Source organism: Oncorhynchus gorbuscha, linkage group LG01, assembly GCF_021184085.1.
Source record: "Oncorhynchus gorbuscha isolate QuinsamMale2020 ecotype Even-year linkage group LG01, OgorEven_v1.0, whole genome shotgun sequence".
NCBI lineage: Eukaryota > Metazoa > Chordata > Actinopteri > Salmoniformes > Salmonidae > Oncorhynchus > Oncorhynchus gorbuscha.
In genome coordinates, this window is record NC_060173.1 from 19567466 (window position 1) to 19583907 (window position 16442).

At 43.3% G+C, this 16442-nt stretch overlaps 1 protein-coding gene across 2 annotated transcripts in view; it reads right to left on the reverse strand.

The window, feature by feature from the left end:
• LOC124034304 (polypeptide N-acetylgalactosaminyltransferase 18-like) overlaps nucleotides 1-16442 on the reverse strand; it is an 87626-nt gene that overhangs the window by 14610 nt on the left and 56574 nt on the right. Inside the window, exons 7-9 of one of the 2 annotated variants that reach the window (XM_046347314.1) lie at nucleotides 15638-15823; nucleotides 15165-15302; nucleotides 13001-13096 (exon numbers count right to left, since the gene is read on the reverse strand). In XM_046347314.1, coding sequence (XP_046203270.1) covers nucleotides 13001-13096; nucleotides 15165-15302; nucleotides 15638-15823 — 420 coding nt within the window. The remainder of the gene's footprint in view (nucleotides 1-13000; nucleotides 13097-15164; nucleotides 15303-15637; nucleotides 15824-16442) is intronic. The other variant, XM_046347323.1, reaches the window with a different exon arrangement.

Genomic DNA, 16442 nt, shown 5'->3' on the forward strand with positions numbered 1-16442 from the left:
GTATTCCACAGTTTAACACATTAGGGGAAGAAAATTAACCATTGATATAGGTGGACTGTTTCCTGTCAGTTAGATATGACTGTACCCAATTCAATGCTACCTCCTTAAAGCCATAATGCATTAATTTGGTCAAAATAATTTAATGATCCACTAAATCAAATGCTGCACTGAAATCTACAAATAGTACACCTACAAACCTGCCATTATCCATAGCATTGAGCCACTGATCAGTCATGTCAACCAATGCAGTGGTAGTGGAATGGTTTTTGCGATAAGCATGCTGATTGGCTGTAATCAGATAATTATTTTCCATATACTCCCACATTTGTGTACTCACAATACCCTCCAATATCTTACTGAGTGTAGGGAGTAGACTAATTGGTCGACTATTGGCAGGAGTAATGGGTTCTTTGCAGTCTTTCAGAATAGGACACAATTTCGCATGCTTCCATACATTTGCAAACAACCCCTTTTCCAGTGACCAATTAAATATGTATCTCAGTGGAACTGCAATCTGGGGAGCTGCACAGCGAAGCAAAAAATTGTCCATAAGACCATAACCTGTAGATTTACCATCAGGTAATGACTTCAATAGGTTTAACACCTCCTCCATTGACACCGTTTGTAGACTAAAAGAGCAGATCTTATTGCTCATAATATGATCATCAATCCATTGGACAATAGCTTGTTTGGAAGAATTTGTGTCTACATTGTTGCTGAGTAATTACATTTTCTGTGTAAAAGAAATCTGCAAAATGATTGGCAATATCAACTGGTTTTGTTATTATTCTCCCGTCATCCTCCACACTATATGGGCATGATGAGATAGATGTACCAAGTAAGCCCTTAACTGTGTTCCATACCTTTTTAGAATCATTTTTACAATCAGTAAAAGCATTGTTGTAAAATAACTTTTTTTCCCTTCAATTCAATTTAACTGCATAATTACGTAATGTTCTATAATTCTGTTCATCAATTTCTAATTTTGACTTGGCTGCTTAAACCTTTTCCATATTTCTTTGAGAAAAAGCTTCACCCAGTTCATTATCAATCCATAGAGATGGACGGGCACCAACTGTTCTCTTTCTTATATGGGCATGATGGTCCATTACCTCAGTGAGCAAATCAATAAAACATTCTGTAGCGTGATTTAAATCATCCTCTAGATAAATCAGCTACCAGGGTACAGCAGCCAAATCATTTAGACATAACTCATGATTAAATGTTTTAAAATATATTTTGACCACAATCCTAGGGGTTTCTTTGGAACCTTGGTGTTCATGGTTATGGTCACAATATTATGGTCTGTCCAGCCCACTGGCATTGATCTGGCTTTTAAGCATTGCAATGGTATATTACAGAAAATCAGATCAATGCATGTGTCTGAACGATGACCCAACTTAATTGAAGATCTAGTAGTATCATTAACCATTTTTTTTCAAATCACAGTTCTTAGCATATCTCATCAATTTTGTTCTATTCAAATATTCACACATGATGACTGTAAGTCGCTTTGGATAAAAGCGTCTGCTAAATGGCATATATTATTATATTATTATTATTGTGATCCTTCCAATTTATATTAAAATCCCCCAAGATAAATACATCTCTGTTGGTATCTGTGGCCTGGTCAAACCCAGTACATAAGTCATCCAGATAGGACACCTTAAAGAGAGGAGGTCTATACACACATCCTACCAATATGGGTGCCTGGTGAGGTAGATGTACTTAAGCCTGCTGAGCCCATAGTGCCTCTATTTGACCTACATTAAGGTCATCCCTCCTCTTAAAAAGGTATATGATTCTGAATATACAGTGCAACACCCCCACCATTCCTGTTCCTGTCCCTTCTCAGTAGACTATATCCTTGAATGTTTATTTGCCCATCATTTACAGATGCATCTAAATGCGTTTCGGTCAAAGCCAAAATATGAATATTATTAATGTTGACCAAGTTAAAAACCTCATGTATTTTGTTAGGTAGGCTACATACATTAACCTGAGCTATATGCAGCCCTTTCCTTATCAAGTGGAGATCAATATAGCATGTATTTCTTATAGTTGAAGTTGTCATGATACACTACAACACACAAACTCAGTTTTAAACATTAAATTAAAATAGCCAGGGAGTTACTCTAGTGTCCTGATACAGTTGCCCGTTGATATAAAGTTTATCCATCACCATGGAGACTCATTGATTCAGGCAATGCTTTTCCTTCATGATGGGATATAGTTTTTTTCTCCTTTCATTTCTCCTGTTCTTCGTCATTTCCTTTTGCTTAAATTTATCAAAACATGCAATAATAGCCCATGACCTATTTCCACGGGCCTTGGCTATTCTATGGACTCTGGAGAAAGTGGCATTGCGCACAACATCGGTGGACAGTTTTAGTTGAGTTGACATAAAGTCTCGGACTGTGTCCTCACAGCCTCTGCTGTTGTCATTCTCCGGTATCCCTGAGAATATTAGATTGTTCCGCATTGATCGACACTGTACATCAAGCAATGATTCTTTAAGTTGTTTGTTCTCCCTTTGCACCACCTCCACCTTGCTATGAAGAGTCTACAGAACCTTCCAGCGCCGTGTTCTCTTTCTTTCGATCATCAATCTGACATTGGCTGAATTCAAGACACATAATGCATTGATGTCCTCTCGTAATATATCCAAGATATCAAGTTTGGCAAGCCTTTCATTAATGGATTTTAACAAGTCAACATCCATATCAGTAAACCTCTCCCCAATCGCCACATGCGCCCTCTTACTTGGGGATGGTTTGGTTCCATCGTTGATACCTATTGGCCAACCTGTTTTTGTTTTGTTTTGTAGATTTGGTTGGTTGTCCTTGACGATGCTTGAATCCCCCGAAACCAGCAACATGTTTCTTTGAGTTCGTAAGTATCTCTCGTCAATGAATCGTTCAAGCTCTTCAATGGATTCTAAATCATCCAGTGTGTTTACAGAATTAAGCACACAAAAACTGTTCAGCTAAATTCTTCGCAATTCAGCTCGTTCAGTCCTTAGCTTATTGATGAGCTTAGAAAATCAATTATCCCAACATAAAGCAATATTGAGCCTTTAAGCTGTGATCCTGTAACCTGAAAGAGTTCAGCAGACGGGGACACAGTGATAATAGTGGTTATTAAACATGATCTATAGATTGACATTCCATTCCAACTGAACTCTTAATGGTGTTGCCTCTCCATTCAGAGCTGGTGACAGAATCTCATTAGTCTCAATCCCTGTGAAGAGAGGACTCTGTCCTTCATTACCTGCCAGGTCCTTTGATAGGTCCTAATTGTGTGTATTGTAATAAAGACACAGCTTGAAGTGTTTACACACCTTAAAAAAACATTGTCAAAACAGCAAATATAAGAACAAAAATACATGCATTAAATGGACATTTTTCCCATACAAATAGTTGTTCCACTTTGGTATTTATTAGGATCCCCAATAGCCTCTGCCGCAGCTACTCTTCCTAGGGTCCACATTTTATTGCTAGCTTGAATTACCTGGGGTGGCAGAGAGTTCCATATAGCCAAATCAAAACAAATTGTAGTGATCACATGCACATGGTTAGCAGATGTTATTGCGAGTGTAGCGAAATGCTTGTGCTTCTAGTTCTGACAGTGCAGCAATATCTAACATGTAGTCATGGCTCAATTTAATACTGTGCATTTCCCAGCTTCTGTTCTGGACCTGGGGACTGTGAAGAGACCTCTGGTTGCATGTTTTGTGTTGTACCAAAGACTGTTCAAACTGTGTGCCAAATGCTTGAACAGACAGTTCGGTACCCTCAACACATCAATACCTCACACAAAGACTCAACTCAACTCTCCTCAACTTTGAGCCAGGATAGATTGACATGCATGTTACTGACACTTGCCCACCATGTACATACGTGTGATATGTGCTGCTTTGTTCTGGACCAACTGCAATTTACCTATGTCCCTCTTTCTCGCACATGACCACACAGCTGAACAGTAGTCCAGGTGCAACAAAACTAGGGTCTGTAGGACCTGTCTGGTCGAATGAGATGTCAAGAAGGCAGAGCGACGCCCTATCACGAAAATAGCTTTTCCCATTTTAGCAACTATTAAGGGTATATGTTTTGACCATGACAGCTTGCTTTCTAGGGTTACACCCAGCAGTTTAGTCTCCTCAACTTGCTCAATCACCACATTATTCAATTATAGATCTAAATTAGTCTTAGCGTTAAGCGAGTGATTTGTCAAAAAAATTATGCTTTTTGTTTTTGAGATTTTTCAGCCCATTACTAGCTACCCTTTCTAAAACTGACTGGAGCTCTATGTCTATGTACACTGAGTCATCAGCGTACATAGACACAGGCTTTATTCAAGGTCGGTGGAAGGTCATTAGTAAAAACAGAAAACAGTCATGGCCTTAGCCGGCTGCCATGCTGTACAGCACACAACTGAATTTGCATGATAGGCCTAGAATTTCATTTAAAGTACTCCTGAGCTTTTTTACTATCATTCTTTATATAAGTTCTTTGTCCCATAGTATAGTTTCTTCATTTAGTTTAGTTATGTGATTTATTTAATTGACTGTATGTTTGCTAGTCTGCTGTGTTGTCAGACCCATTTGCATTTCCCTTTGCCTCATCCTCTCAGCCATACAGTTTTTCAATTCATCATCTATCCATGGAGATTTGGAAGTTCTAACCGTCACTTTTTTGATCCGTGTATGCCTATCAGTCAACAGAATAAGCAGTTTCATAAATGCTTCAAGTGCAGCATGAGGATGTTCCTCATTACACACATCTGACCAACCAATTGTTTTTACACATTCGACATAGGAATCATTGCAAAACCTCGTATGATCGTTTATACACAATTTTAGGCACAGTCTTTCAATCTCTCATGGCTCAAAGTGGAAGAGAGATTGACTTCATCCCTACTTGTTTTTGTAAGAAGTGTTGACAACCTGAATGCACCGAGCTGTCTGTTTAAATGACTAGCACACAGCGTGGACACCCATGCATACCCCACAAGACATGCCACAAAAGGTCTCTTAACAATCCCCAAGTTCAGAACAGACCATGGGAGGAGCACAGTACTACATAGAACTCTATTCCACATCAGGTAACTGATGCAAGCAGTAAAACCGTACACACAAAAAAATATCTGGAAAAAATACACCATATGGAACAGCGGGGACTGTGAGACACACACAAAGGTACAGACACATGCATACGCACACAAGATTGTTGAATGGTGGTATTATACATTTTGTATTGTAGGGGTGTAATAATGTTATGATGTACTGTTTTATCTTTTGTTTCGTATGTAATGTAAGTACCTTAATGTGATTGGACCCCAGCAAGCGTATCTGCTGCCTTTGCAACAGCTAAAGGGGGTTCACTAAGAAATACAAATATACTTCCCCAGAGTCAAATTAACTTGTGAATAGCGTTTTCATGTATCTGTGTCCAGTATGAAGGAAGTTAGAGGTAGTTGTGAGCCAATGCTAACTAGCTTTAGCACAAAGACTGGAAGTCTACGGGTATATCCTAGCATGCTACACCCATAGACTTCCAGTCATTGCTACACCCATAGACTTCCAGTCATTGTGCTAATGCTAAATCCTGAAGTATCTCTTTAAAGATTTTTAAACTGAGCCGTGTGGAACAGAGAGTGTGAGTGTGTCTGAACCACCGACGAGAGTGTGTCTGAACCACCGACGTACTCATTTCGAGAAGAGCCTTCATCCCGATGAGGATTTGTACATAACACAGCCAACATTTATTAATCCCTCTTCAATGAACTCTGCAAGCGCTTCATAGCAAATTGAAACCCTCTATCTTTCGTCTGCTGACGCAGTCGGTTTCTGTTCATTTGCTAGGCAAGGAAGAGATGCGGTCTCTACTATAATCAGAACCAACTCCTACATACTTCATTATAAACACAAATTTCACACAAATAATAGATACCATATTGTTGCTGTCTGATGAAAAACTTGTAACTCAATATTTATTTTACATTTATTAAAATCACTAACTCCCCTCAATGTACTCTACATTTCATATTTAGAATTGTATGATCATTAATGGGAAAATATGTTTTTATATATTTCCTGAAATGTTTATTAAGGTGATAAGAGATGTTCATGAGACAGCGACGATATCATGTAAATGTAAAGTAACTTTCAACAGGTATGACTGAGACGACTGAAAACAACCACCTGTCATGTTTTGTCATTTATTATCATGTCTTGTCCCTGTGCTCCCCATTCTATTCGTTTCCCTCTGCTGGTCTTATTAGGTTCTTTCCCTCTTTCTATCCCTCTCTCTCCCCCTCCCTCTCTCACTCTCTCGCTCTCTCTTCTCTCTATCGTTCCGTTCCTGCTCCCAGCTGTTCCTATTCCCCTAATCATCATTTAGCCTTCCCACACCTGTTCCCGATCCTTTTCCCTGATTAGAGTCCCTATTTCACTCCTTGTTTCCCGTACCTGCCCTGTCGGTTCCTTGTTTAGTATTCACCGTGCTGTGTTTGTGTATCGCCCTGTCGTGTCGTGTTTTCCTCAGATGCTGCGTGGTGAGCAGGTGTCTGAGTCTGTCTGGTTCAAGTGCCTTCCCGAGGCAACCTGCTGTTCACCTGCTGTTCAAGATCGAGTCTCCAGTTTGTCCTCGTCATTTCGAGTGAAAGTTGTGTTTTTTTTGATTGTATTTACTTTACTGGATTAAAGACTCTGTTTTCGCCAAGTCGCTTTTGGGTCCTCTTTCACCTGCATGACAGAAGGAACCGACCAAGGAATGGACCCAGCGACTTCAGACGCTCGTTACACTGCCGTCGAGATCCAAGGAGCCATGCTCGGCAGACACGAGCAGGAATTGTCTGCTGCTCGCCATGCCGTGGAGAACCTGGCCGCTCAGGTTTCCGATCTCTCTGGACAGTTCCAGAGTCTACGTCTCGTGCCACCTGTTACTTCCTGGCCTGCCGAGCCTCCAGAACCTAGGGTTAATAACCCACCTTGCTACTCCGGGCAGCCCACTGAGTGCCGCTCCTTTCTCACGCAGTGTGAGATTGTGTTCTCTCTCCAACCCAACACATACTCTAGAGAGAGAGCTCGGGTTGCTTACGTCATTTCACTCCTTACTGGCCGGGCTCGAGAATGGGGCACAGCTATCTGGGAGGCAAGGGCTGATTGCTCTAACAAGTTCCAGAACTTTAAAGAGGAGATGATTCGGGTTTTTGACCGTTCAGTTTTTGGTAGGGAGGCTTCTAGGGCCCTGGCTTCCTTATGCCAAGGTGAACGGTCCATAACGGATTATTCTATTGAGTTTCGCACTCTTGCTGCCTCTAGTGAGTGGAACGAGCCGGCGCTGCTCGCTCGTTTTCTGGAGGGACTCCACGCAGTGGTTAAGGATGAGATTCTCTCCCGGGAGGTTCCTTCAGATGTGGACTCTTTGATTGCTCTCGCCATCCGCATAGAACGACGGGTAGATCTTCGTCACCGGGCTCGTGGAAGAGAGCTCGCATCAACGGTGTTTCCCTGCTCCGCATCGCAACCATCTCCCTCCTCTGGCTCAGAGACTGAGCCCATGCAGCTGGGAGGGATTCGCATCTCGACTAAGGAGAGGGAACGGAGGATCACCAACCGCCTGTGCCTCTATTGCGGAGTTGCTGGACATTTTGTTAATTCATGTCCAGTAAAAGCCAGAGCTCATCTGTAAGCGGAGGGCTACAGGTGAGCGCAACTACTCAAGTCTCTCCATCAAAATCCTGTACTACTTTGTCGGTCCATCTACGCTGGACCGGTTCGGGTGCTACATGTAGTGCCTTGATAGACTCTGGGGCTGAGGGTTGTTTCATGGACGAAGCATGGGTTCGGAAACATGACATTCCTTTCAGAGAGTTAGAGAAGCCTACGCCCATGTTCGCCTTAGATGGTAGTCATCTTCCCAGTATCAGATTTGAGACACTACCTTTAACCCTCACAGTATCTGGTAACCACAGTGAGACTATTTCTTTTTTGATTTTCCGTTCACCGTTTACACCTGTTGTTTTGGGTCATCCCTGGCTAGTATGTCATAATCCTTCTATTAATTGGTCTAGTAATTCTATCCTATCCTGGAACGTTTCTTGTCATGTGAAGTGTTTAATGTCTGCCATCCCTCCCGTTTCTTCTGTCCCTACTTCTCAGGAGGAACCTGGCGATTTGACAGGAGTGCCGGAGGAATATCATGATCTGCGCACGGTCTTCAGTCGGTCCCGAGCCAACTCCCTTCCTCCTCACCGGTCGTATGATTGTAGTATTGATCTCCTTCCGGGGACCACTCCTCCTCGGGGTAGACTATACTCTCTGTCGGCTCCCGAACGTAAGGCTCTCGAGGATTATTTGTCTGTGTCTCTTGACGCCGGTACCATAGTGCCTTCTTCCTCTCCGGCCGGGGCGGGGTTCTTTTTGTTAAGAAGAAGGACGGTACTCTGCGCCCCTGCGTGGATTATCGAGGGCTGAATGACATAACGGTTAAGAATCGTTATCCGCTTCCCCTTATGTCATCAGCCTTCGAGATTCTGCAGGGAGCCAGGTGCTTTACTAAGTTGGACCTTCGTAACGCTTACCATCTCGTGCGCATCAGAGAGGGGGACGAGTGGAAAACGGCGTTTAACACTCCGTTAGGGCATTTTGAGTACCGGGTTCTGCCGTTCGGTCTCGCCAATGCGCCAGCTGTTTTTCAGGCATTAGTTAATGATGTTCTGAGAGACATGCTGAACATCTTTGTTTTTGTCTATCTTGACGATATCCTGATTTTTTCTCCGTCACTCGAGATTCATGTTCAGCACGTTCGACGTGTTCTACAGCGCCTTTTAGAGAATTGTCTCTACGTAAAGGCTGAGAAGTGTTCTTTTCATGTCTCCTCCGTTACTTTTCTCGGTTCCGTTATTTCCGCTGAAGGCATTCAGATGGATTCCGCTAAGGTCCAAGCTGTCAGTGATTGGCCCGTTCCAAGGTCACGTGTCGAGTTGCAGCGCTTTTTAGGTTTCGCTAATTTCTATCGGCGTTTCATTCGTAATTTCGGTCAAGTTGCTGCCCCTCTCACAGCTCTTACTTCTGTCAAGACGTGTTTTAAGTGGTCCGGTTCCGCCCAGGGAGCTTTTGATCTTCTAAAAGAACGTTTTACGTCCGCTCCTATCCTCGTTACTCCTGACGTCACTAGACAATTCATTGTCGAGGTTGACGCTTCAGAGGTAGGCGTGGGAGCCATTCTATCCCAGCGCTTCCAGTCTGACGATAAGGTTCATCCTTGCGCTTATTTTTCTCATCGCCTGTCGCCATCTGAGCGCAACTATGATGTGGGTAACCGTGAACTGCTCGCCATCCGCTTAGCCCTAGGCGAATGGCGACAGTGGTTGGAGGGGGCGACCGTTCCTTTTGTCGTTTGGACAGACCATAAGAACCTTGAGTACATCCGTTCTGCCAAACGACTTAATGCCCGTCAAGCTCGTTGGGCGTTGTTTTTCGCTCGTTTCGAGTTTGTGATTTCTTACCGTCCGGGTAGCAAGAACACCAAGCCTGATGCCTTATCCCGTCTGTTTAGTTCTTCTGTGGCTTCTACTGATCCCGAGGGGATTCTTCCTTATGGGCGTGTTGTCGGGTTAACAGTCTGGGGAATTGAAAGACAGGTTAAGCAAGCACTCACGCACACTGCGTCGCCGCGCGCTTGTCCTAGTAACCTCCTTTTCGTTCCTGTTTCCACTCGTCTGGCTGTTCTTCAGTGGGCTCACTCTGCCAAGTTAGCTGGTCATCCCGGTGTTCGAGGCACTCTTGCGTCTATTCGCCAGCGCTTTGGTGGCCGACTCAGGAGCGTGACACGCGCCGTTTCGTGGCTGCTTGTTCGGACTGCGCGCAGACTAAGTCGGGTAACTCTCCTCCTGCCGGTCGTCTCAGACCGCTCCCCATTCCTTCTCGACCATGGTCTCACATCGCCTTAGACTTCATTACCGGTCTGCCTTTGTCTGCGGGGAAGACTGTGATTCTTACGGTTGTCGATAGGTTCTCTAAGGCGGCACATTTCATTCCCCTCGCTAAACTTCCTTCCGCTAAGGAGACGGCACAAATCATTATCGAGAATGTATTCAGAATTCATGGCCTCCCGTTAGATGCCGTTTCAGACAGAGGCCCGCAATTCACGTCACAGTTTTGGAGGGAGTTCTGTCGTTTGATTGGTGCGTCCGTCAGTCTCTCTTCCGGGTTTCATCCCCAGTCTAACGGTCAAGCAGAGAGGGCCAATCAGACGATTGGTCGCATACTACGCAGCCTTTCTTTCAGAAACCCTGCATCTTGGGCAGAACAGCTCCCCTGGGCAGAATACGCTCACAATTCGCTTCCTTCGTCTGCTACCGGGTTATCTCCGTTTCAGAGTAGTCTGGGTTACCAGCCTCCTCTGTTCTCATCCCAGCTTGCCGAGTCCAGCGTTCCCTCCGCTCAAGCGTTTGTCCAACGTTGTGAGCGCACCTGGAGGAGGGTGAGGTCTGCACTTTGCCGTTACAGGGCACAGACTGTGAGAGCCGCCAATAAACGCAGGATTAAGAGTCCAAGGTATTGTTGCGGCCAGAGAGTGTGGCTTTCCACTCGCAACCTTCCTCTTACGACAGCTTCTCGTAAGTTGACTCCGCGGTTCATTGGTCCGTTCCGTGTCTCCCAGGTCGTCAATCCTGTCGCTGTGCGACTGCTTCTTCCGCGACATCTTCGTCGCGTCCATCCTGTCTTCCATGTCTCCTGTGTTAAGCCCTTTCTTCGCACCCCGTTCGTCTTCCCTCCCCCTCCCGTCCTTGTCGAGAGCGCACCTATTTACAAGGTACATAAGATCATGGACATGCGTTCTCGGGGACGGGGTCACCAATACTTAGTGGATTGGGAGGGTTACGGTCCTGAGGAGAGGAGTTGGGTTCCGTCTCGGGACGTGCTGGACCGTTCACTCATTGATGATTTCCTCCGTTGCCGCCAGGATTCCTCCTCGAGTGCGCCAGGAGGCGCTCGGTGAGTGGGGGGGTACTGTCATGTTTTGTCATTTATTATCATGTCTTGTCCCTGTGCTCCCCATTCTATTCGTTTCCCTCTGCTGGTCTTATTAGGTTCTTTCCCTCTTTCTATCCCTCTCTCTCCCCCTCCCTCTCTCACTCTCTCGCTCTCTCTTCTCTCTATCGTTCCGTTCCTGCTCCCAGCTGTTCCTATTCCCCTAATCATCATTTAGCCTTCCCACACCTGTTCCCGATCCTTTTCCCTGATTAGAGTCCCTATTTCACTCCTTGTTTCCCGTACCTGCCCTGTCGGTTCCTTGTTTAGTATTCACCGTGCTGTGTTTGTGTATCGCCCTGTCGTGTCGTGTTTTCCTCAGATGCTGCGTGGTGAGCAGGTGTCTGAGTCTGTCTGGTTCAAGTGCCTTCCCGAGGCAACCTGCTGTTCACCTGCTGTTCAAGATCGAGTCTCCAGTTTGTCCTCGTCATTTCGAGTGAAAGTTGTGTTTTTTTTTATTGTATTTACTTTACTGGATTAAAGACTCTGTTTTCGCCAAGTCGCTTTTGGGTCCTCTTTCACCTGCATGACACCACCTTTGGTACTACAGTATAGAGCAAACCAGTAAAGATAGAATAACCAATTTAATACACGTGTTTCCTGTACTAAGGTATCCCTTCCGCTCTCTGCAGTAACCTGTAGAGTGCTCTTTGATAAGATCCTTTGATAAGCAATATGGATCCCTAAAGTATCCTCACCAGTGATGGAAAAAGTACCCAATTGCCATACTTTAGTTAAAGTATAGACACTTAAGTAAAAGTGAGTACATTTTCTTGTTTTTAAAATGTACAGATAGCCAGGGGCAGACTCCAACACTCAGACATCATTTACAAATGATGCATTTGTGTAGTGAGTCCACCAGATCAGAGGCAGTAGGGATGAACATGTGTTCTCTTGATAAGTACGTGAATTGGACCATTTCCTGTCCTGCTGAGCATTCCAATGTAACAAGTACTTTTGGGTGTCAGTACTTTACACCACTGCTCCACATACACACAAACACACGTTCAGTGCCAATTGGAGCTTCATCTCTATACAGTCTAGAGGGTCTGGTCTCCTAGGTAACACCAGTTCTAATGAGGAACACTGGGAGATGTACAAATGAGGATCCCTGCTGAGAGGGGAGAATCTCCTGGTGGCCTGGCAGCCCATCTGTTCCCACAAGAAACACCCTTCTACCTCCTCAATAATAGACAGGCCATCACTATCTAATTAGTTCCTGGTCCCTGACATTCACCACCATTCCCCTCCATATCCAGATAATGCTCTGATAGAGTTTGTATAGGCCTACACACGCCATTGTAGTACAGATGCAGAGGACATGTGCTGCTATTTGGCTTGGCTTCAGCCTGCATACCCAACGTAATACATTATCTTCTCTCAGTTTGTATTCCACAGTAAATCCTGTAGGGTTACTGTCTAGAACTAAACTGCATTTTGGACCCAGCAGCTTAACAATTGATAATCTCATATCTTGGGTTTCAGCAAAAATATATAAAAAGTTATGCATAATAAGTACATGTTCTTACATGAGCTAAATGTCTCAGGGATAAAATGAACATTTATTGTGACAGTGAGAGAAAAAAATGTTCACGCAGCAGTTTGGAGAGATCCAGTAGCTGGGTATGACCCAGAGAGAAGCCAAAGGTTTAACATTTCAGGCACCAATCGATTATATTGACTTCTGAAAACAGAGATGCAGTACTAGGCTGTCTTGTTGCAATTATAAATTATTCAATGTGAATATGTAGACGGACAAACTAAATTGTTATTTTTTGCTGTAAAATCCAGCACATTACATAGTAGTAAAAAGGGACAAGTAGTATAAAAGCACTAGGCAAGGATCTTATTTTAAGTGGGGGAAAGACCTAGTAATTCAGTAATTGCTGTGGCATATACGTTAGGACCAGGAAAAAATTGGTAGTGACCTTACAGATGGAGGGGTCAGAGAGCACTCACCTGTGGCGTCATCCCATGACAGACATACAGGATGGGGATGTTGTCCGAGTCAGGCCCCTGGTCTAGACACAGGTCACTCCTCAGAGCATTCTTCAACTGGAGGAGACAGAGGAGGAAAATCAAGGCTGTTCCAACCACATAACCATGGGGCAGGGATGGAGACGGATTAAGGATGCAGAAGTTATCGCTCTCCATGCGATAACAGACAATCTGTTTTGTAAAAGCACTTAAACTGTGCCTTCTTCTGTCTGGCCAACGACAACGGTTAATTAGTCTGTTAATGATAGAATGACACAGCACACAACTGGTCTGTGTGACGAAGAGTTTGACAAATTGAAGCACTTTAGGCTAAATAACGAGAACACAATAGTTGAAACAATTGTTTTTCATTATCCTCACATCAACAAGGGAAGAAATATGTTTTGCAACTTAATAAATGGGATGCCATTATAATAATAATAATATATGCCATTTAGCAGACGCTTTTATCCAAAGCGACTTACAGTCATGTGTGCATACATTCTACGTATGGGTGGTCCCGGGAATCGAACCCACTACCCTGGCATTACAAGCGCCATGCTCTACCAACTGAGCTACAGAAGGACACCATTAGTCCTGCGGAATCTGTTTGACAACAAATTGAGTCACATTTTAGAGCGACATCTACAAAAATAAATAATCACACTGTTTAATATGATATTGTGTAATAAATGTTATTGTTATGATAATATCACTCTCAATGCACTATTATTCAGTTCAGCTTTAAGATAACTATCATTGGTCAAATATGTATTCTTCAAACGTGTTTCAAGAAGTTGTTTTGATAGCAATGCCTTCATAATCATATTCCCAGCTTGACTCCCACACATGCTGAGTAGTGTCATGATCACACATCAAACATTTCTAACACAGTTGTGATGTGCTCATCAAACAACCAAGCAAAGCACTAGAGGGTTCGTCAAGTTATTTTTGGACCGTTTTATTACTCATGTTTAAATACAACTGACCTTCAACCTTTCATTGCTTCAGTGGAGGTATGTCCTCAAGCTGTGGCTTGAAATGGACTCCTATGACAGTAATGTTCTTGCTAAGATATTTCAAAAGACTGATTCAGCACGAACAGTATGTGGGTCGTTCCACCAATTCGGTGCCTTTTAAGAAGTGTAGACTTGTCCCAAAAACTTTAGATTTCACCTCATTTGAACATTCTGTCATGAAAAGGACATGTTCGACTTCATGAAAAAAAACACGTTTCTCCATGGCTATTAAGTGACAAATAAAGTAACAGGGTAGACTGTAACAAGGTTGACAATTTCATCTTAAATCAGCTACAAATCCCCTCGAGACAGGGGGAATGAAAGCTTGTTTTGTGGAACAGGGAGTGGCAATTGAATGCAAGTGAACAACATTTTTTCAATTGCTAATACATTTCTAGCCTGTCTATCTATGGGATACAGGGTTGACGTGTTATATGCTCGACTTTCCAGCGCAAAACACACTTGAATATGGCCAAGAGTATAACCACCTTACTTCCTTCTACAATATGATTTGACTATTCGATATTCAATGTTTCTTTCGAAAAAGGTATTTAAAAAGGAAGTTTCACCATATTAAAAAGAGAGTTCAGTTCTAGTAACAGGGTTGACCTTAAAATGAGGGTCAGACGTAGAATAAGAACTAATCACATTAAATAAATAATAATCTCCAGTAATGACTGTCAAAGGAACAAAATAACTAGGGCTTTACAATGATGGTGAAACTTGGAGACATTTTGGGGTTAAGTGGGTTGAAATCTTCCTAGAAGTGACACAGGGTTGCTGAATTTCGGCACTTCAGTAAGCCATTTCATAAAAATAAAAAATCTGATTGATTGAATTCTCCATGTGGTCTATACTAAAAAGGGCACTTAATATAACAGGCTTTAAAATTCAGTATTGGTCCACAATGTCTACTTAAAATATCAAAGGGACACAAAAGGCACTCTTTTCATGAAATGACTCATGCACGTTCTTACCTCACATTATCAGCACAATATAGCATGACTTTCTATGATAAGTGACATTGTCATACGAGGTGATACGCTGCACATGTATGGTACAGCCATCTTGTGCTATTTTGGAAAAGAAACAAAGGCTGAGATGTACAGATATCATAACATACTCACCACTCCATAGGCAACTGTGTCACTGTAGGTTCTCATCTCAGAGTAGATGTTGGCCAAGAACCAGCTGAATGATTTACACAGCAGTCTGTTTCTCAAAGCCTTCCTCTCCGAGAGGTCCCCTATGTCAATCCCTGAGTTCTAGAAATAGATACACCAACACATGGATACCACAGGTGGTTGGTGGCACCTTAATTGGGTGGTTCATAGTAAGGACTGGAACAGAGTAAATGGAACAGTATCAAACAGGTGTTTGATAGCATTCTATTCACTCCATTCCAGCCATTATCATGAGCCAGCCTCCCCTCACGAGTCTCCTGTGATGGATACCCACATGTCATAACCTATCATTAAATAAAACATTTATTGAATCCAAGTTTAGACTGAATTGACTAGGGCCTGGATTATTTTCTGCTCAGGTCACATAGTCAGGAGGGTTGGATAATGACCCACTCTAAGGAGGCTGCAGTCTTTACCTGTAGGGGAACGTTCCAGGCCATGTAAACATGGTTCTTGTATTCGTCCATCCACACCTCGGCCACCCTAAGTGCATTCCGCCGCACATGAGCAGTCAGGTCTTGAGTGTAGGGCTTGTGAGCACGCTCGATATGCGCTATCCGAGAACAGGGCAAAACCTCCACACTGCCCCCACATTGCCATACCTGGAGTTACATACAGAGTCCAAATAACATATTTCAAAAGAGGTAGGAAGTTGAGTATAGCCTTGGAAGTGTACAGAGTTCAGTAGTGAACACAGGGTTAGATGTAAAGAAGTCAGCGTCAGTAAATTATCGGTCATATAAAGACGGTCTGCCACATCTCACACAAACTTTTGGACTACTGTAGAGCTACCACGTCTCCAAACATCTTTTACGAATCACCATATTTTGTAAAGGAACTTACTGTGAAGGGTTATGAGGAGCTATTATTTAGCATATAATGTAGCCTGTGTGTATGAGAGAGAGAAAATCAAAGAGAGTGAGAGATGGTGTGTGCAAGAATCTTCTTTCATCCTCCAATATTCTCCTGCTGGGTAGAGCCCCAAGAGCTCTTCCTTTACTTTCTCTCAGAGGAAAATCCTTCTCATGGGGATTATACGGAGCATGTGCCTACTGTTTTGGACTGGAGACTGTATCGCCAGACAACATTACACCTGGCTGTACATGGCTGTGGAAGGTATAAGGAAGTGTCCAGGACTAGAAATATCAGTTATTATGAGTGCTGAATTGTTTCACCCACCTGTTCATGGTCATAAACTAAACACACAACTTGGTCAGGAAC